The sequence below is a fragment of the Artemia sp. Qi Xiang Cuo genome, chromosome 6 (assembly GCF_049724085.1).
Source record: "Artemia sp. Qi Xiang Cuo chromosome 6, ASM4972408v1, whole genome shotgun sequence".
NCBI lineage: Eukaryota > Metazoa > Arthropoda > Branchiopoda > Anostraca > Artemiidae > Artemia > Artemia sp. Qi Xiang Cuo.
Window position 1 is genome coordinate 9,687,310 of NC_142799.1, and position 15,463 is coordinate 9,702,772.

Below are 15,463 nucleotides of genomic sequence, written 5' to 3' on the forward strand. Positions count from 1 at the left end.
TTGATGGACTTTGTTTTAAGGAGCTCAGGAAAGGCAATGGGAGACCACGGAATCAAATGGGGAGGAGAAAGTCTCCTGACTTGGATTATGCTGATGATTTAAGCATCCTAGATGAAAGTTTGAGCAAAATGAATGAAGTTTTAGAGGTTTTGCGAGTTCAGGGTGCTAGTATTGGTTTGAAAATTAATGTTAGGAAGACCAAGTCACTAAGGCTAGGAATAAGTGAAGATGAAAAGGTGACGTTGGGTAATGAAAAGATTGATCAGGTGGGCAGTTTCACTTACCTTGGTAGTATTATTAGTAAAGATGGTGGGAGCAGTGAAGATGTTAAAAATAGAATAGCCAAGGATCAGGGTGTTTTTTCACAGTTAAAAAAAGTCTAGAAGAATAGTAAGATAAGTCTTCAAACGAGTATAAGAATAATAGAATCTACAGAGATGACAATGGTCAAATATGGCTCTGAAGCATGGGCGCTCCAAAAAGAGGATGAAGATTTTATAGATGTTTTCCAGAGAAATTGCTTAAGGATTTTTCTTGGTAACCTGCTGAATGACAGTATTTCAAACAATAGTCTATACGAAAAATGTGTTTCAATACCGCTCTCTAGTTCTATAATGAAAGAAAGGTTGAGGTGGTTAGGGCATGTTGTGCGGATGAAGGATGACAGATTGCGGAAGATATATATATATATATATATATATATATATATATATATATATATATATATATATATATATATATATATATATATATATATATATATATATATATATATATATATATATATATATATATATATATATATATATATATATATATATATATATATATATATATAATTTTAGGTCAAGTGACAGTGAGAATATAGATTCTTACTGTCGCTTGTCTTCTAAACGCAGACAATTTGAGCCTTTTCTTGATGTCATGACGTTCAAATGGACCTTACATTAGAAGTGGTGCCTTTGTATAAATTAATTAAAAAAAAACAAGTTTCCTTCTGAGCGCCTTCTCTCTGAGCGCCAACTCTGTCTCACAACAAGTTTCCTTCTGAGCGCAAGTATTCCTTCTGAGCGTCTCGCTCTTTACGCTAAAGTTTTTTATTGTTTTAAAAAATAAAGTTGTGAGACAGAGTCAACTTTTGCGTAAAGAACGAGGCGTTGAGGAGGAGACAGCCCCTTTCATATACGGAATAATTTCTGTTCGTTTTAAGTTTTAATGTCGCTCCTTACTTTCAGTTTAAAAAACTTGTTTTTTTTTATTTAATTTCTGATCGTTTTTTAGTTAATGCAGCTTTTATTTCGGCTCACCGTCATTGAATAAGTGAACAAATTTGCATACAAATTTTAATTTTCTTTTGCTAAATGGCTGTCTCTAAATTTGGTTCTGACGTAATTTACAAATTAACTTACGTAACCCTAGTCAATACCTTGCTCTTTAAGCTAAACTTCGAATTTTGTTCCAATTGTTTTAAAATGACACCTTAATCACAAAGGCCGTTAATTAGAATAAATAGCTCTTCTGAAAGTAATAAAAAAATCTTTGGCTTAAAGAGCGAGGCCTTGACTAGAAGGCGAACCCAATCATATAGCTAATATTTTTTGTTCGTTTTAAGTTTTGATGTTGCTCCTTACTTTCAGTTGAAAAACTTGTTTTTTTATATTTAATATCTGATTTTTGTTTTAAATAATGATGGGAAATCCGGCGCCCCCTTCAGAGCCATGTCTCTTCCCCCATGAAACTTCCTTCATGAAAAGATCCTCCCATATAACCCCCGATCCACCCCCACCCCCTACCCCCCCCACTACCAGAAAAAATTCCCCCTGAAAACGTCTGTATACTTCCCAATAACCAATACTATATGTTAACATTGGGTAAAGATCATAAATTTCAGCCCTCCCCCCGGGGGCTTCGAGAGATTATGTCATCCTAAAAGATACAGTTATAATATTTTCGACCATGCTGAACAAAATGACTATCTCGAAATATCGATCGGGTGACATCGGAAAAAAAATGAGCGTGGGAGGGGGCCTAGTTGCCCTCTATTTTTTTGGTAACTTAAAAAGGGCACTAGATCTTTTAATTGCCGTTCCAATGAGTCCTCCCACGATATACTAGGACCACTGGTTCGATACGATAATACCTGGGAAAAAAACAAAAACAAACAAATAAACACGGATCCTTGATCTTTCTTCTGGCAAAAAACGGAAAATTCCACTTTTTTGCAGATAGGAGCTTGAAACCTCTACAGTAGGGTTCTCTGATACGCTGAATATGATGGTGTGATTTTCATCAGGGTTCTATAGCTTTTAGGGGGTCTTTTCCCTTTTTTCGAAAATCAGCCAAATTTTCTCAGGCGCATAACTTGATGGGTAATATTAAACTTGATGAAACTTATATATTTGAAATCAGAATTAAAATCAGATTCTTTTGATGTATCTATTGGTATCAAAATTCCGTTTTTCAGAGTTTCGGTTACCATTGAGCCGGGTCGCTCCTTACTTACAGTTCGTTACTACGAACTGTTTGATAATTTTTTTATTGGGCCTTTAACTTTTGTTTCGGCTGGTCTTTTGTCATTATGAATGACATATCACCGAACCTTTGTTTCTTTCAATTGTTCAGGTAGTGGGACAAAAACGTCTTTTTCTTCCAACGATTTATCTAGTCCAAGTTTTTGATTTTACAAGGTATGGAAGAAATTCACGACCACCTTTATTTCATTTAATTGCTCAGGAGGTGGGACAAAAACCTCTTCTTTTGCCTTAGCTTGTCTTTAGTCATTATGAAAGACATATCGCCGAACCTTTGTTTCATTTAATTGTTCAGGTGGTGGGACAAAAACTTCGTCTTGAAGTTTTCAAAAACTTCGCCTTGACTTGTCTTTTTTCATTATGAAAGACGTATCGCCGAACCTTTGTTTGTTTTAATTGTTCAGGTTGTGGGACAAAAACTTCTTTTTCTTCCAACGATTTATCCAGTCCATATTTTTTATTTTCAAAGGTATGGTGCTTATTGATGACCGTATCGATGTTAAAATCCAAAACCCAATCATCATCGTTATCATATTCAGTTCCTTTGCTTCATCACATCTCGGCTTATCTTTCCTTATTATAAACCACATATCGTCGAACCTTTGTTTTTTAACAAAGATATGGTAGGCATTAATGACCTTATCCATGTCAAAATCCCAAACCCAATCATCATTGCTATCATTTTCAATTATAATACGTTTTGAGTCTCGCTGTCCAGGTTAATTTTCATTGACTCGCTGCTCTTCATTTTTATTTTTGACTCCCTCACTTTTTCGCTGTTGTGGCCAGAAATGTCAATTTGCCTGTTTTAAGAAGAAAAACAACTATGTATCCGATTTTGATGCCAGGCCCCAGCATGGCTACGCGACAGGCTTGTCTATATTGATTCTCATTTTCACTTATCTTGTAACCACAAACAATGTGAGCCTTTTCTTGATGTCACGGCGTCACCCTAGGTTCTGTACAACAACCATGGGGAAAATAAAAATTTTCCCTTAAAGTTGTGACCCTTTTAGATCCTTTTAGTGGCCAGAAATGTCAATATGCCAGTTGAAAAAAAAAAAAACTATATGGCCGATTTAAAAGTCGGGCCTCAGCATGTGGTAGGTTCAATTGACCTCTAAGCATTATGAAACTACTTAAAACGACTTTTGTAAATAGACTACTTACACTTGGTATTTTATAATTAGCTATGTTCCATTTTTAATGTTGCATGCATCATAGATATAAAAACAATACTTTCACTCCTGGGGGGCTGGGTGGAAATGATGTAATTTATTCCCTTGAAAAGTACTCATAAATATGACGTCAATCATGATTTTTTTCGTCAATCATGTTTCATGTAAAATTGTGCCTGCATCATAGACACTGAAAACGGTACAACCACTACTGAGGCAAATATGACGTATGTATGGTTGTCGAATGTATTCATAAATATGACGTCACTGACGTAATTTTTTTCTCCAAAATTAAGGTTCTTAATGAATTTTCTCAAACTTCTGACCTATCTAGATCGTTTTTTAGGCCAAAAAATCCCAAGATACAAATTTTTCCGAAAAAATATAGAGCCGTTTTCAAGAAATTATAAATACATAAATAAATAAATACACAAAATACACAAATACACAAATATATATATATATATATATATATATATATATATATATATATATATATATATATATATATATATATATATATATATATATATATATATATATATATATATATATATATATATATATATATATATATATATATATATATATATATATATATATATATATATATATATATATATATATATATATATATATGTATATATATATATATATATCGGCTATCTGGAAAATTTAAGATTTCCTAAGGCTAATAGGGAAAATGAGAAGGTAATAAACGTTTGTATAACTATTCAAAAACGATTGTTTATGACATGGCATCATACCTTTAGGTTTCCAGTTTTAAAAAGTTCAATTTTCCTGGTAGCAGTTAAAAGCAGTTTTTACTTTTTAGTGTATTTCGATATAAGAGTATTAACATTAAAAAGACTAGCTGCCACATCTAAAGCCAACGTTCAGCCAACGTTCATCTAAAGCCAACGTTCAGTAATTGGTTGTACCAATTACTGCGTTTTACAAGCACATACACTCAAATCCATCTGAGGTCTTTTGTCTTTTTATGCCCTCGTTTTTCAAGATGGCAATATTGATAGATAATATTAGGAGCTTTTTGCTTTGCTCCATCGTTTTTAAGGGTGCCACCATCGAAAAATCATTATGTCTAAATTAAGTTTCATATTAACACGCTTGTTTACAATATAGATTGCAGAGAGGACAAATCAAGATATGACGAAATCAAGTGAGGCCTCTTTAGCGGACTTGGTGTCTCTTGGGCTGTCCATGTTTGCACCAAATCTCTCTGACATAGGGGAAACTGCTACAAAAGAAGCAGAACTTGAAGAGACTTTGGAGAGAATGAAGAGCGAATGGAGATCAATCAAATTAAATTGTCTCCCTTATGGGTAAATACATATTTTAATTTGGTTAAGTCAAAATTGAATATTCTATAACATAGATACAAAAACTTTTAGGTATAAGGAATTTAAATTTCGAGTTTTTATAATATTTACACAATGCAATATCGTAGTTGAAAAAAGTTACACAATAACAACAAGCGATATTTTTATTATACTACTTTATATAGGCTACTAATGTATACTACATCAGTAACATAGTAAATAAAGAAGCCCCAAAACGACCTTCGAGGACGGATAGGATTCAAATCAGGTCAAATGCCTGTTTGGAGTCGCTTGGTCAACATTTTTCTCTTTTTCTCTTTTTTTCATTCACGTTCTGTCAAGCAGCGAGTTAATCTTCTTTTTTATTTCACAATTTAGGGCTAAAAACATTGTCCTATTTTAGTGACTGAGCTAATAATTTTGCATCACCGAAAATGTAATAAAAAGAAGGTGACTCTTGACTAAAAATACATTTCTGTTAATTGATCCTGTTTTTTACCTCTTACATCCCTCCCAACTACTTTCTTCCACCTCATTCTATGTAAGAGGCATCTGTATATAGAATTGTTTTTGAAAACACTAGCTGATACACATCATTTTAATCTTAATCCTATTTGATTTTATGCTGGTTCTGTGTTTGACGAATAAATGTTATAGAATAATACCTAGAGGGTAAAATGACTTCATTGATTAGGTCAATTTAATTCCTGTCGTATTTACAGTTTCATAAATAAATTTTTCGTTCTTAAAAATGCTTGAGGACGACTCTCCAAAATTGGTGGCAACATATAACTAATAATTCTAAAAAGGGAAAGTAAACAGAATAAAATTTTTAGTTTCAATAGATCAGGTTACAATAAATAACCTCTTTCTTATTGTTTTTTTAATAAATTGCAATACCTTTTCTTTCGATATTTTTTTCTAGTCATCAGAAGGCTTACATTCTTGGTGGTACAGAAGATATTCGTTCTTTGATAGACGAGCATTTGTTACGTTCACAAGCAATGCATAGCTCTCCATACATTGCTTCGTTGGAGCCGGAGCTACATGAATGGGAATTAACCTTGACATCTACTCAAGATGTACTTGATATTTGGCTGCAGGTATATAAGTTTATATTTCTAGTCAACAACAACCCCCCCTCAAAAAAAAAATGGTATAACAATACAAAATCCCCGAAGATTGTGACCTAGGAGAAGTCCATGTATTACAACACGTTACAAGATTGCTTTTTGTTCAAACGGTTTGTGCTTTACCCCGAAGCCGTAATGGTTCTTTTTCTTTCTTAATTTATTCCTCCTATAATTACTTTGGAATAGGGTTATTTAAATGAACGTAGAAAATTACTTGGAACAAATAAATGGATAATTTTTTAGACAGTCAAAACTGGAAGACAATGAGAACTGACCAAGGCCTTTGCTCAACTTTCATCAGGGTAAAAAGAAGAAGCATGCAATATAGAATAAAATCTGCTAAACGAAACAAAAAGACAAACCTCTGATGGATTGTTGTGACTGGGTATTTCTTAGATTTTCTTTAAGCTTTTATTTTATATAATAAAAACAAGTTATTCACAAAATGTTCAAAAAAAGAAAAAAAAGAACTTGTTTCCGACTACCTGAAAGGACCCCTTAATATTTGGTTGTCAGACCATATGATTTTCAGAAAGGACTAGCAAACTTAAGTCATGTCTGCTCCACGCTTTCGCTTTTAGTATTCAAAATTTCTTCTTTTTTTGTGGGATCTTGCACAAAAGTTTTACTCTTTATCGCGTTTGAAGATAAGTGTATTGACATTTTAAAAAATATTTTAAATACTACTCTTTGATAAATTTTTTATATTAATTTTTACTCTTCATACTTGCAAAATTTTTGATAATCATGCAGAACCTTCAATGCTTTTTCAGTATATAATTTACAAAAGCTTTTTCCACAAAATAAATTTTTCAAAAACAATTCAAGAGCTACATTAAATCTAAGATAAGCGGAAATAATAAATAAGTGAAACCCCAAAATTTACAGAAATTACAATAAATAATCAATTTAAAATTAAAACTAAAAACCGACTATAAACAGGAGTGGGGATAACGCCTCCTATACCTTGTAAGGACCAGAACGTCACTTGCGCTTTGCTGAAAATAATTCTTATTTCGAACTCTGAGTTTGTATTTTTACAACATCAAAAAAAAGAACGAAAATCACCATAATAACCAAGATAACTGAAAAGAAATCGTTAAATGTTGATTAACGGTTTAATAAACATTGATATTCATTCGTGGAACTCTCAGAAATTCTGTATTTATTAACGTTATGAAAGAGAAAATGTTTAAAGTGTATTTTGTTTTCAGTACAGTGTAAATGACGTTCTGGTCATTATTCTTTTACGGAGATATTGTATCTATGTGTAATTTTAACAACCTAGATGCATTTAGACTTTTTATCTTAGTTCAAAAGTGGCAGCAGCAGTAGTTGTAGTTGTAGTTGTGCCACGATACGTAGTAGTAGCAGTGACAGTTGCAATCACAGTAATCAAAACCACAAGCAGTGGTAGTCGCAAGTAGTTACAGTCCCAGTCCCAAGTAGTTGCACTCGCAGTCACAAATAGTTGTAGTCACAGTTATGAGTAGTTGCTGCCACAATTAGTCACAGTCGTAAGTATAAACTATCTCAGTCGAAGATTTTTTGGTCGTAAGTAGTTGCAGCCTTAAGTAGTTACAGTTTCAAGTAGTTGCAATCGTGATCACGAGTAGCTGCGATCATTATCGCAAGTTGTCACCGTTGCGGTCATAAGCAGTCGCAGTCATATTCACAAGTAGTTGTAGTCGCAGTCACAAGTAGTCGCAGTTGCTATAAGTCGTAAGTAGTTTCAATCGCAAACACTTTTAGTTTCAATCATTAATAGTAGTAGTTAAAGCAAGCAGTCTCAATCACAGTCGCAAATAATTGCAGTCAAAGTCACAGTTCCAGTCACCAGCTATCGCATTCACAAGTAGTCGGAGTCGCAGTACTCATAGTTATAGCAATAGTCGTATAGTAGCAGCAGTAGTAGTAGTAGCAGTAGTTGCAGAAGTAGTCGAACCAATGGTCCTAGAAGATTGCAAGAGGGCTAATTTGAACGGAAACAAAAAATTCTAGTGCTTTTTTTAAGTCACCAAAAAGATTGGAGGGAATCCAATCTTTTACCCGAAGGAGGGAGGCTAGTTGCCCTCGAGTCAGGTCTGACTATTAAAAAGTACACTATAGCATTCGATTTCCAATCAAATTAGCCCCCTCCGAAGTCTCTGTGGCAACTCATTCCATGCGAAGTCGCCTGGTAGAAAGAAATAATTAATGCATTGAAGCCATATCACTCTTTACTCAGGCAGCGCTATTGCGCTGCTTACGATTCAAAACTGACGGTTCTCCATTCTAGTGCTTCGTCACGAAACCACACCTTCTTCTGCTTCGGCATCAATAGTTACCATATCTTTGCTTTAGTCGGGTATTGATTATAAGATCAAACAGTTTGTGGTAACGAAGTGTAAATAAGGAGTGACTCGCCTAACTCTCAAAACTTCTAGTAAACGAAACTCCAAAGAACGGAATTTTGATAACAATAGATATATTAAAGGAATTAGCTTTTTATGCTGATTCCAAATATGTAAAATTCATGAAGTTTATTGTTACTCTTGGAAAGCTATAAGTCGGAAAAAATTTGCCTGATTTTCAAAAAAGGGGAGAAAGACTCCCAAAAAGTCAAGAAATCTTAATGGAAACCACACCGTCAGATTTAGCGTATCAGAAAGCCCTACTGCACAGGTTTCAAGCAACCACGTGAAAAAATTTGACGTTTTTTTTTTTTTTTGCTAGAAGAAAGATCACGAATGCGTGTTTACCCTATTTGTTTATTTATTTTTGTGCAGGGGTTATCCTATCGAACCAATGGTCCTAGAAGATTGCAAGAGGGCTAATTTGAACGGAAAAAAAATCTAGTTCTTTTTTTAAGTGACCAAAAAGATTGGAAGGAGACTTACCCCGTCCCCCTCCCACGTTCCTGTTTTCCTCAAAGTCGTACGATTAAAATTTTTAGATAACCATTTTGTTTAGAATATTTGGAAGATCAATTAACTATGCTTCTAGGGATGACCTGACCCCCCCCCAACCACTCAGGAAAGGGCTGCAAAGCTATGAAATTTGCATACGCTGGGAAGCATGCACATTTTTCGAGGACGAGGAATTTTCTGCAGGGGGTTTGGTCCATGGGGATAATTTTTCGTGGGGAGGAACTTTCGGGACTGAGCTTTCAAGGGGAAATCTTATACAGGGGAATTTGCCAAAATTTATTTACGAAATTCCTTTTATTTGCATTACTTCCTCTTTTTCGACTTAATTTTACATGTAGAGATTTCTGGGGAAATTGTCAGGGGGAAATTTTTAAAGGGGTTGGAATTGTCAGGGGATGCTCCGTGGGTTTGGGGGGATATCCCAGGTAAAAAAATTCCATTAGGGAGGGGTAAAAAAGATTTGCAGGAAAATTTTCCAAAAGAGGGGGGGAATCCCGGAATAATTTGAAAAACAATTAAAGATTAAATAAAAACAAATCTTTCTTCAAATGAAAGTCGGGTAAGGAGAATTTTCTTGGTGGACTTGTCGGAGGACGCAATTTCGGTGAGGATGGAAGTGTCCGGGGGGAGGAGGATTTTATGCAGGAGAACATTTCTATGGAGGAATTTTTGCGGGAGGAGAGATTTTCGGCGGAAGGGAGGGGATTTCCCAGTTATATTTGAAAAAACTATCAGAAATTAAATAAAAAAAGTTTTTTCGACCGAAAGTAAGGATAGCTTAAATAAACAGAATTATTCCGTATATGAGAGGGTCCTGTCCCTCTTCAATACCTCGATCTTTACGATAAAGTTTAACTTTTTGTCACGATTCTTTAAGAACGACTCCTGGAACGCAAGGACCGTTTAATTAGAATAAGAATATTTTTTAAAGTACAAAGAACTTTAGCTTAAAGAGAGAGGTAAAGAGAAGGGGGCATTTCCCTTTCATATACCGAATAATTTCTGTTCGTATACTTTCCGTTATATATATACATGTTTATATATATATATATATATATATATATATATATATATATATATATATATATATACACATCCTGAGTCAGTAATCAACCCGAACAAAAACACATTATAATTTCTACCACAGTTTATATAATTAGCAGTATGATCTTTCCCTATCTCACCCATTATAAAAACCCGGACCGAGTTGCGAGTGCTCCAGAGAACGTATAAACATAAGCGACATTAGATCTTTTCACGGGTAGACAAAGTATAATCACCTACGGAACAAGTACTGACAAAACCCCTTGGCCGGCTCACCAATAAGTGGAGAATAAGTGCACAAATAAGTGGGAGGAGCTTTTTGTTCGCACCGAGAATGAATAGCCAGAAATCATCTGCGGTATACTTACTGCTAATTATATAAACTGTGAATTTCTACAGTCTAACAAGAATTACGTCTTTAAAACATTTTTATGCAACATGTTTCTTAAAAAAGTTAAGTCTTCAATGCTTGGTTTCATTCAAGGATTAAATCTTCAGTTTGACCCCCTCCCCCCCCCCATTGCTTCATGAAAAATTACTTTAGCGCTATGGTGATAGACTTTTTTTTTTTTTTTTTTTTTACTGTATATTTAAAATGGAAAGGCTTGCTGATGCGTATTTCCTTTAAACAATAGAATTTCAGTTCAAATGTTTCAAAAGCCAGTCAGTAAATGATATGCTTGCAAACACCAACTGGCTATATGTCTTCAACTGAGAAACCCATTCAGTAAAGCACTAGTAAAAGTTAAATTAAACCTTAATGAACTGCTAGTGTCCCAACTGCAAATACTCAAATGATGATTTCTAATGATAAATAAAAAAACAAGTTTTTTAAACTGAAAGTAAGGAGCGACATTAAAACTTAAAACGAACAGAAATTATTCCGTATATGAAAGGGGCTGTCCCCTCTCAACGCCTCGCTCTTTACGCTAAAGTTTTTTATTGTTTTCAAAAATTAAGTTGTGAGAAAGAGTCAAACTTTAGCGTAAAGAGCGAGGCGTTGAGGAGGGGACAGCCCCTTTCATATACGGAATAATTTCTGTTCGTTTTAAGTTTTAATGTCGCTCCTTACTTTCAGTTTAAAAAACTTGTTTTTTTTATTTAATTTCTGATCGTTTTTTAGTTAATGCAGCTTTTATTTGTATAAAAATTTTACTTTTCTTTTGCTAAATGGATGTCTTTACAAATTAACTTACGTAACTAACTTCTATATTCGTATATTTTTCTTCTGGCAAAAAATACAAAGTTGCAGATTTTTGCAGATATGAGCTTGAAACCTATGTAATAGGGTTTTCTGATACGCTGAATCTGACGGTGTGATTTTCATTAAAATTCTTTCACTTGTAGGGGATGTTTCCCCCTCTTTAAAAAATCGAGTAAATTTTCTCAGGCTCGTAGCCTTTGATGAGTAATACTAAACTTAATAAAATTTATATATTTAGGATCAGCATTATAAACACATACTTTTGATACATTTATTGACATCAAAATTTCGTTTTTAAAAGTTTCGATTACTATTGAGCCGTATCGCTTGTTTTTTTATTGTTTTTTTTATTAAGTATATGTTATTACTTATATGAAGGGGTTCTCCCCTTAGTCAATACCACGCTCTTTACGTTAAAAGTTAAAAAAAGTTTTGATTCAGAAACCCCTGAGTCACAAAGGCCGTTTAATTAGAATAGATAGCTCTTTTGAAAGCACTAAAAAAAAACTGTAGCGTAAAGAGCGAGGTACTGACTTGGGGGAGAACCCCCTCACATGCGTTATAATTTATGTTCGTTTTAAGTTCTAATATTCCTTCTTACATTTCAGTTGAAAAAACTTGTTTTTTTTTATTTAATTTCTGATGGTTTCTTAAATAATGCTTGGAAATCCGGCGCCCCCTTCATAGAAATGTCCCTTACCTCAAACAAACATCCTCCCCGGAAATATTCTCCAGAGTACCCCCCTCGTCTAGCCCCCCCCCCTCTCCAGAAAAAATCCTTCCTGAATATGGTTGTATACTTCCCAATAGCCAATAAATAATGCTGGCAAGTCCGGCGCCCCCTTCATGGCGATTTCCCTTCCCCCATGAAAACTTCCTTCATGAACAGATCCTCCAACATAACCACCGACCCACCCATCCCTCCCACTACCAGAAAAAAACCTCCTGAAAACTTCTGTATACTTACCAATAACCAATACTATATGTTAACATTGGGTAAAGTTCATAACTTTTAGCCCTCCCTGTGGGTACTTCGTTGAATTAAGTTATCCTAAAAGACATATTTATCATATTTTCGACCCTTCTGAACAAAACGGCTATCTAAAAATGTTGATTGGGTGACTTTGGGAAAAAATAAGCGTAGGAGGGGGCATAGCTGCTCTCCATTTTTTTTGGTCACTTGAAAAGGGCAATATAAATTTTAATTTCCGTTCCAATTAGCCCACCCACGATATTCTAGGACCACTGGGTCAATACCAACACCCCTGGGTAAAAAAAAAACAAAAAAAAAAAAAACAAAAAAAAAAACACCCATCCGGGATCTTTCTTATGGCAAAAAATGGAAAATTACACATTTTTGTAGATAGGTGCTTGAAACCACTACAGTAGGGTTCTCTGATACGCTGAATATGATGGTGTGATTTTCATTAAGGTTCTATAACTGTTAGGGGGTCTTTCCCCCTTTTTTCGAAAATCAGCCAAATTTTCTCAGGCACGTAACTTTTGATGGGTAAGATTAAACTTAATGAAACTTATATATTTGAAATCAGAATTAAAATCTGATTCTTTTGATGTATCTATTGGTATCAAAATCCCGTTTTTTAGAGTTTCGGTTACCATTGAGCCGGGTCGCTCCTTACTTACAGTTCGTTACCACGAACTGTTTGATCAACTTTTCTTTTTCGACGGTATACCTTAAACCATTTTTTTTTCTAAGCCCACACTGCTTTTCTAGGACAAGCAAATTAATGTTCAAATGGGGATAAGTCCATTTATTAGACAGTTTAAACAGATACAAAAGTCTGGATATTTCGATCACATGTACAGCGATCGTAATCAGCAGAAATACTAAAGCATTAAAATTAAAACTAACATGTTTATACATATTTTTGTCCACACCGTCCACAAATAGTTTGCGAATCACTCAGTAGATCCGTCTTAAAGAGTTTATTAACAGAGTTCATCCGAATTATTTGAATTGTAGAGTTTCTTCTTTAGAGTTTCTTCTTTAACATTGCCTTAATGTAAGTTGAATTTCTAATGAAGGTGGCAAAATCTGTACATGATCTCTGTACATGTGATCGAAACATCAAGACTTTTGTATTTGTTTTTGAACGTTTATTTGTTTGTCAACTTTCACTCCGTACAGTTTCCACTATATACAATCAATCAGACATTGAAAACTCCATGAGGGGGGATATAAATATTGCTAATTTAAAACCCTTTTTTACGGATAAGCTATTTGAATTGGGGCAAGCTGTCTTTGAACAGGTTAAATGTCGGCGACGAAATAAATATAAAATTGGGATTAAAAATTTGCCCCGTATTACCTAAAAGAAGGTATTAATTTATGATTATGTTTTGCATCTTGGTTACAATGAATAACTACCTCTCTTTTGTTATTTTCCTTGAAGCTTACTGATGCGCATTTCCTTTAAACAACAGAATTTCAGTTTAAACGTTTGAAAAGCTAGTCAGTAATCACAGTCAGTAAGTCAGATATGCTTGTAATCCCCAACTGGCTATAGGTCTTACGCTCAGAAATGAATCCAGTAAGGCACTAGTAAAAGTTTGGTGTAAATAATGGGATTAAAGATGGCAGCTCCCCTCTAATTTCTTTTTAATACCTGACTGTTTTATATTTTAACTTCGCTCTACACTTTCATTTGAAAAAGAAAATCCTACTTTCCTAATTTATAAAAGGCGTAATAAGCAACTTCAAAGCAAATTTGACGCGAAAACCCACTGAAAAGTTTTCTTGTGTAACTTTAAGCGACTAATTTTTGTAGCTAGAAAAAAAACAAAACAATTTTCTCTTGATTTTCCTGCAATGAATAATGTTAAACCAAGTTTTAAAGACATTTTATGTCTATACCTCAACGTCTGGTGGAGAGATCCATTTCAAAGCTTAGGGTTTGGGTTTAATTTATTTTTTAATGAAATATTTCTTTTGCGTTTTGAAATTAAAAAGTGGGTAAAACAGGCCAAATTGAATTTATCACTTAAATGGCTGTTTTCTAAATGATCTGAATTCTTCAAATTATCCTTATAGTTATTGATTACATCAAAGCCACCTTAATTTTAAAATAATTATTGTTCTTATTCCAGCATAAATAATGTGCCCCTTAATCTAGATACTGTATTAATATTAATTAAAAAAAAACCGCAAACAACATTTTTAATGACATATATTTTTTTGAAATTTAGGTCCAGAGTACATGGCTTTACCTCGAACCTATATTTTGCTCAGACGATATTCGACGACAAATGGCAAAAAGTGGTGACAAATTTGCAGTAGTTGACTCTACATGGAGGACGTTAATGTCTTCTGTTTTAGAAGACTCTACTGTCTTGACAGTTACAAAGCAAAACGATCTGATGAAGAAACTCCAGGAGGCTCTACATTCCCTACAGGAAATACAGCGAGGGTTGGACGAATATTTAAACAAGAAGAGGGTGTTTTTCCCCAATTTTTATTTTCTGTCTAACGATGAATTGTTGGAAATATTGTCTAAGACAAAAGATCCCAAGATGGTTGAGCCTTATTTGAAAAGAGTATTTGATAAAATTAGTCGTTTAGAATTTTCAAGCAGTGGTGAAATAGTGGCAGCTTATTCAAGTTCAGATGAGAGGATCCCTTTTTATAGGACGGTGGATCCGAAGGAAAGCAAGGTGAATTTTATAGCAATATTTACATTACAAACTTATTAATAATTTATGAACGGTATAAATAAAACTTCTTTATAATATGAATAAATATATAAATGTATAAAAATAAATAAATTTATACATAAATATACTTGAAATATAAATGAATAAATAAATGTGTTTGTGTGTGTGTGTGTGTGTGTGTGTGTGTGTGTGTGTGTGTGTGTGTGTGTGTGTGTGTGTGTGTGTGTGTGTGTGTGTGTGTGTGTGTGTGTGTGTGTGTGTGTGTGTGTGTGTGTGTGTGTGTGTGTGTGTGTGTGTGTGTGTGTGTGTGTGTGTGTGTGTGTGTGTGTGTGTGTGTGTGTGTGTGTGTGTGTGTGTGTGTGTGTGTGTGTGTGTGTGTGTGTGTGTGTGTGTGTGTGTGTGTGTGTGTGTGTGTGTGTGTGTGTGTGTGTGTGTGTGTGTGTGATTATTTG

At 34.2% G+C, this 15,463-nt stretch overlaps 2 protein-coding genes across 2 annotated transcripts in view; one reads left to right on the forward strand and one right to left on the reverse strand.

Annotated features, from left to right (window-relative positions):
- LOC148950848 (dynein axonemal heavy chain 3-like) overlaps positions 1-4,774 on the reverse strand; it is a 45,133-nt gene extending 40,359 nt beyond the window's left edge. Inside the window, exon 1 of the mRNA XM_089090929.1 lies at positions 4,678-4,774. Coding sequence (XP_088947055.1) covers positions 4,678-4,774 — 97 coding nt within the window. The remainder of the gene's footprint in view (positions 1-4,677) is intronic.
- Positions 4,775-4,876: 102 nt separating this feature from the next.
- Positions 4,877-15,463, forward strand: part of LOC148950849 (dynein axonemal heavy chain 3-like) — a 93,949-nt gene continuing 83,362 nt past the window's right edge. The window contains exons 1-3 of the mRNA XM_089090930.1: positions 4,877-5,052; positions 5,975-6,152; positions 14,547-15,011. Coding sequence (XP_088947056.1) covers positions 4,877-5,052; positions 5,975-6,152; positions 14,547-15,011 — 819 coding nt within the window. The remainder of the gene's footprint in view (positions 5,053-5,974; positions 6,153-14,546; positions 15,012-15,463) is intronic.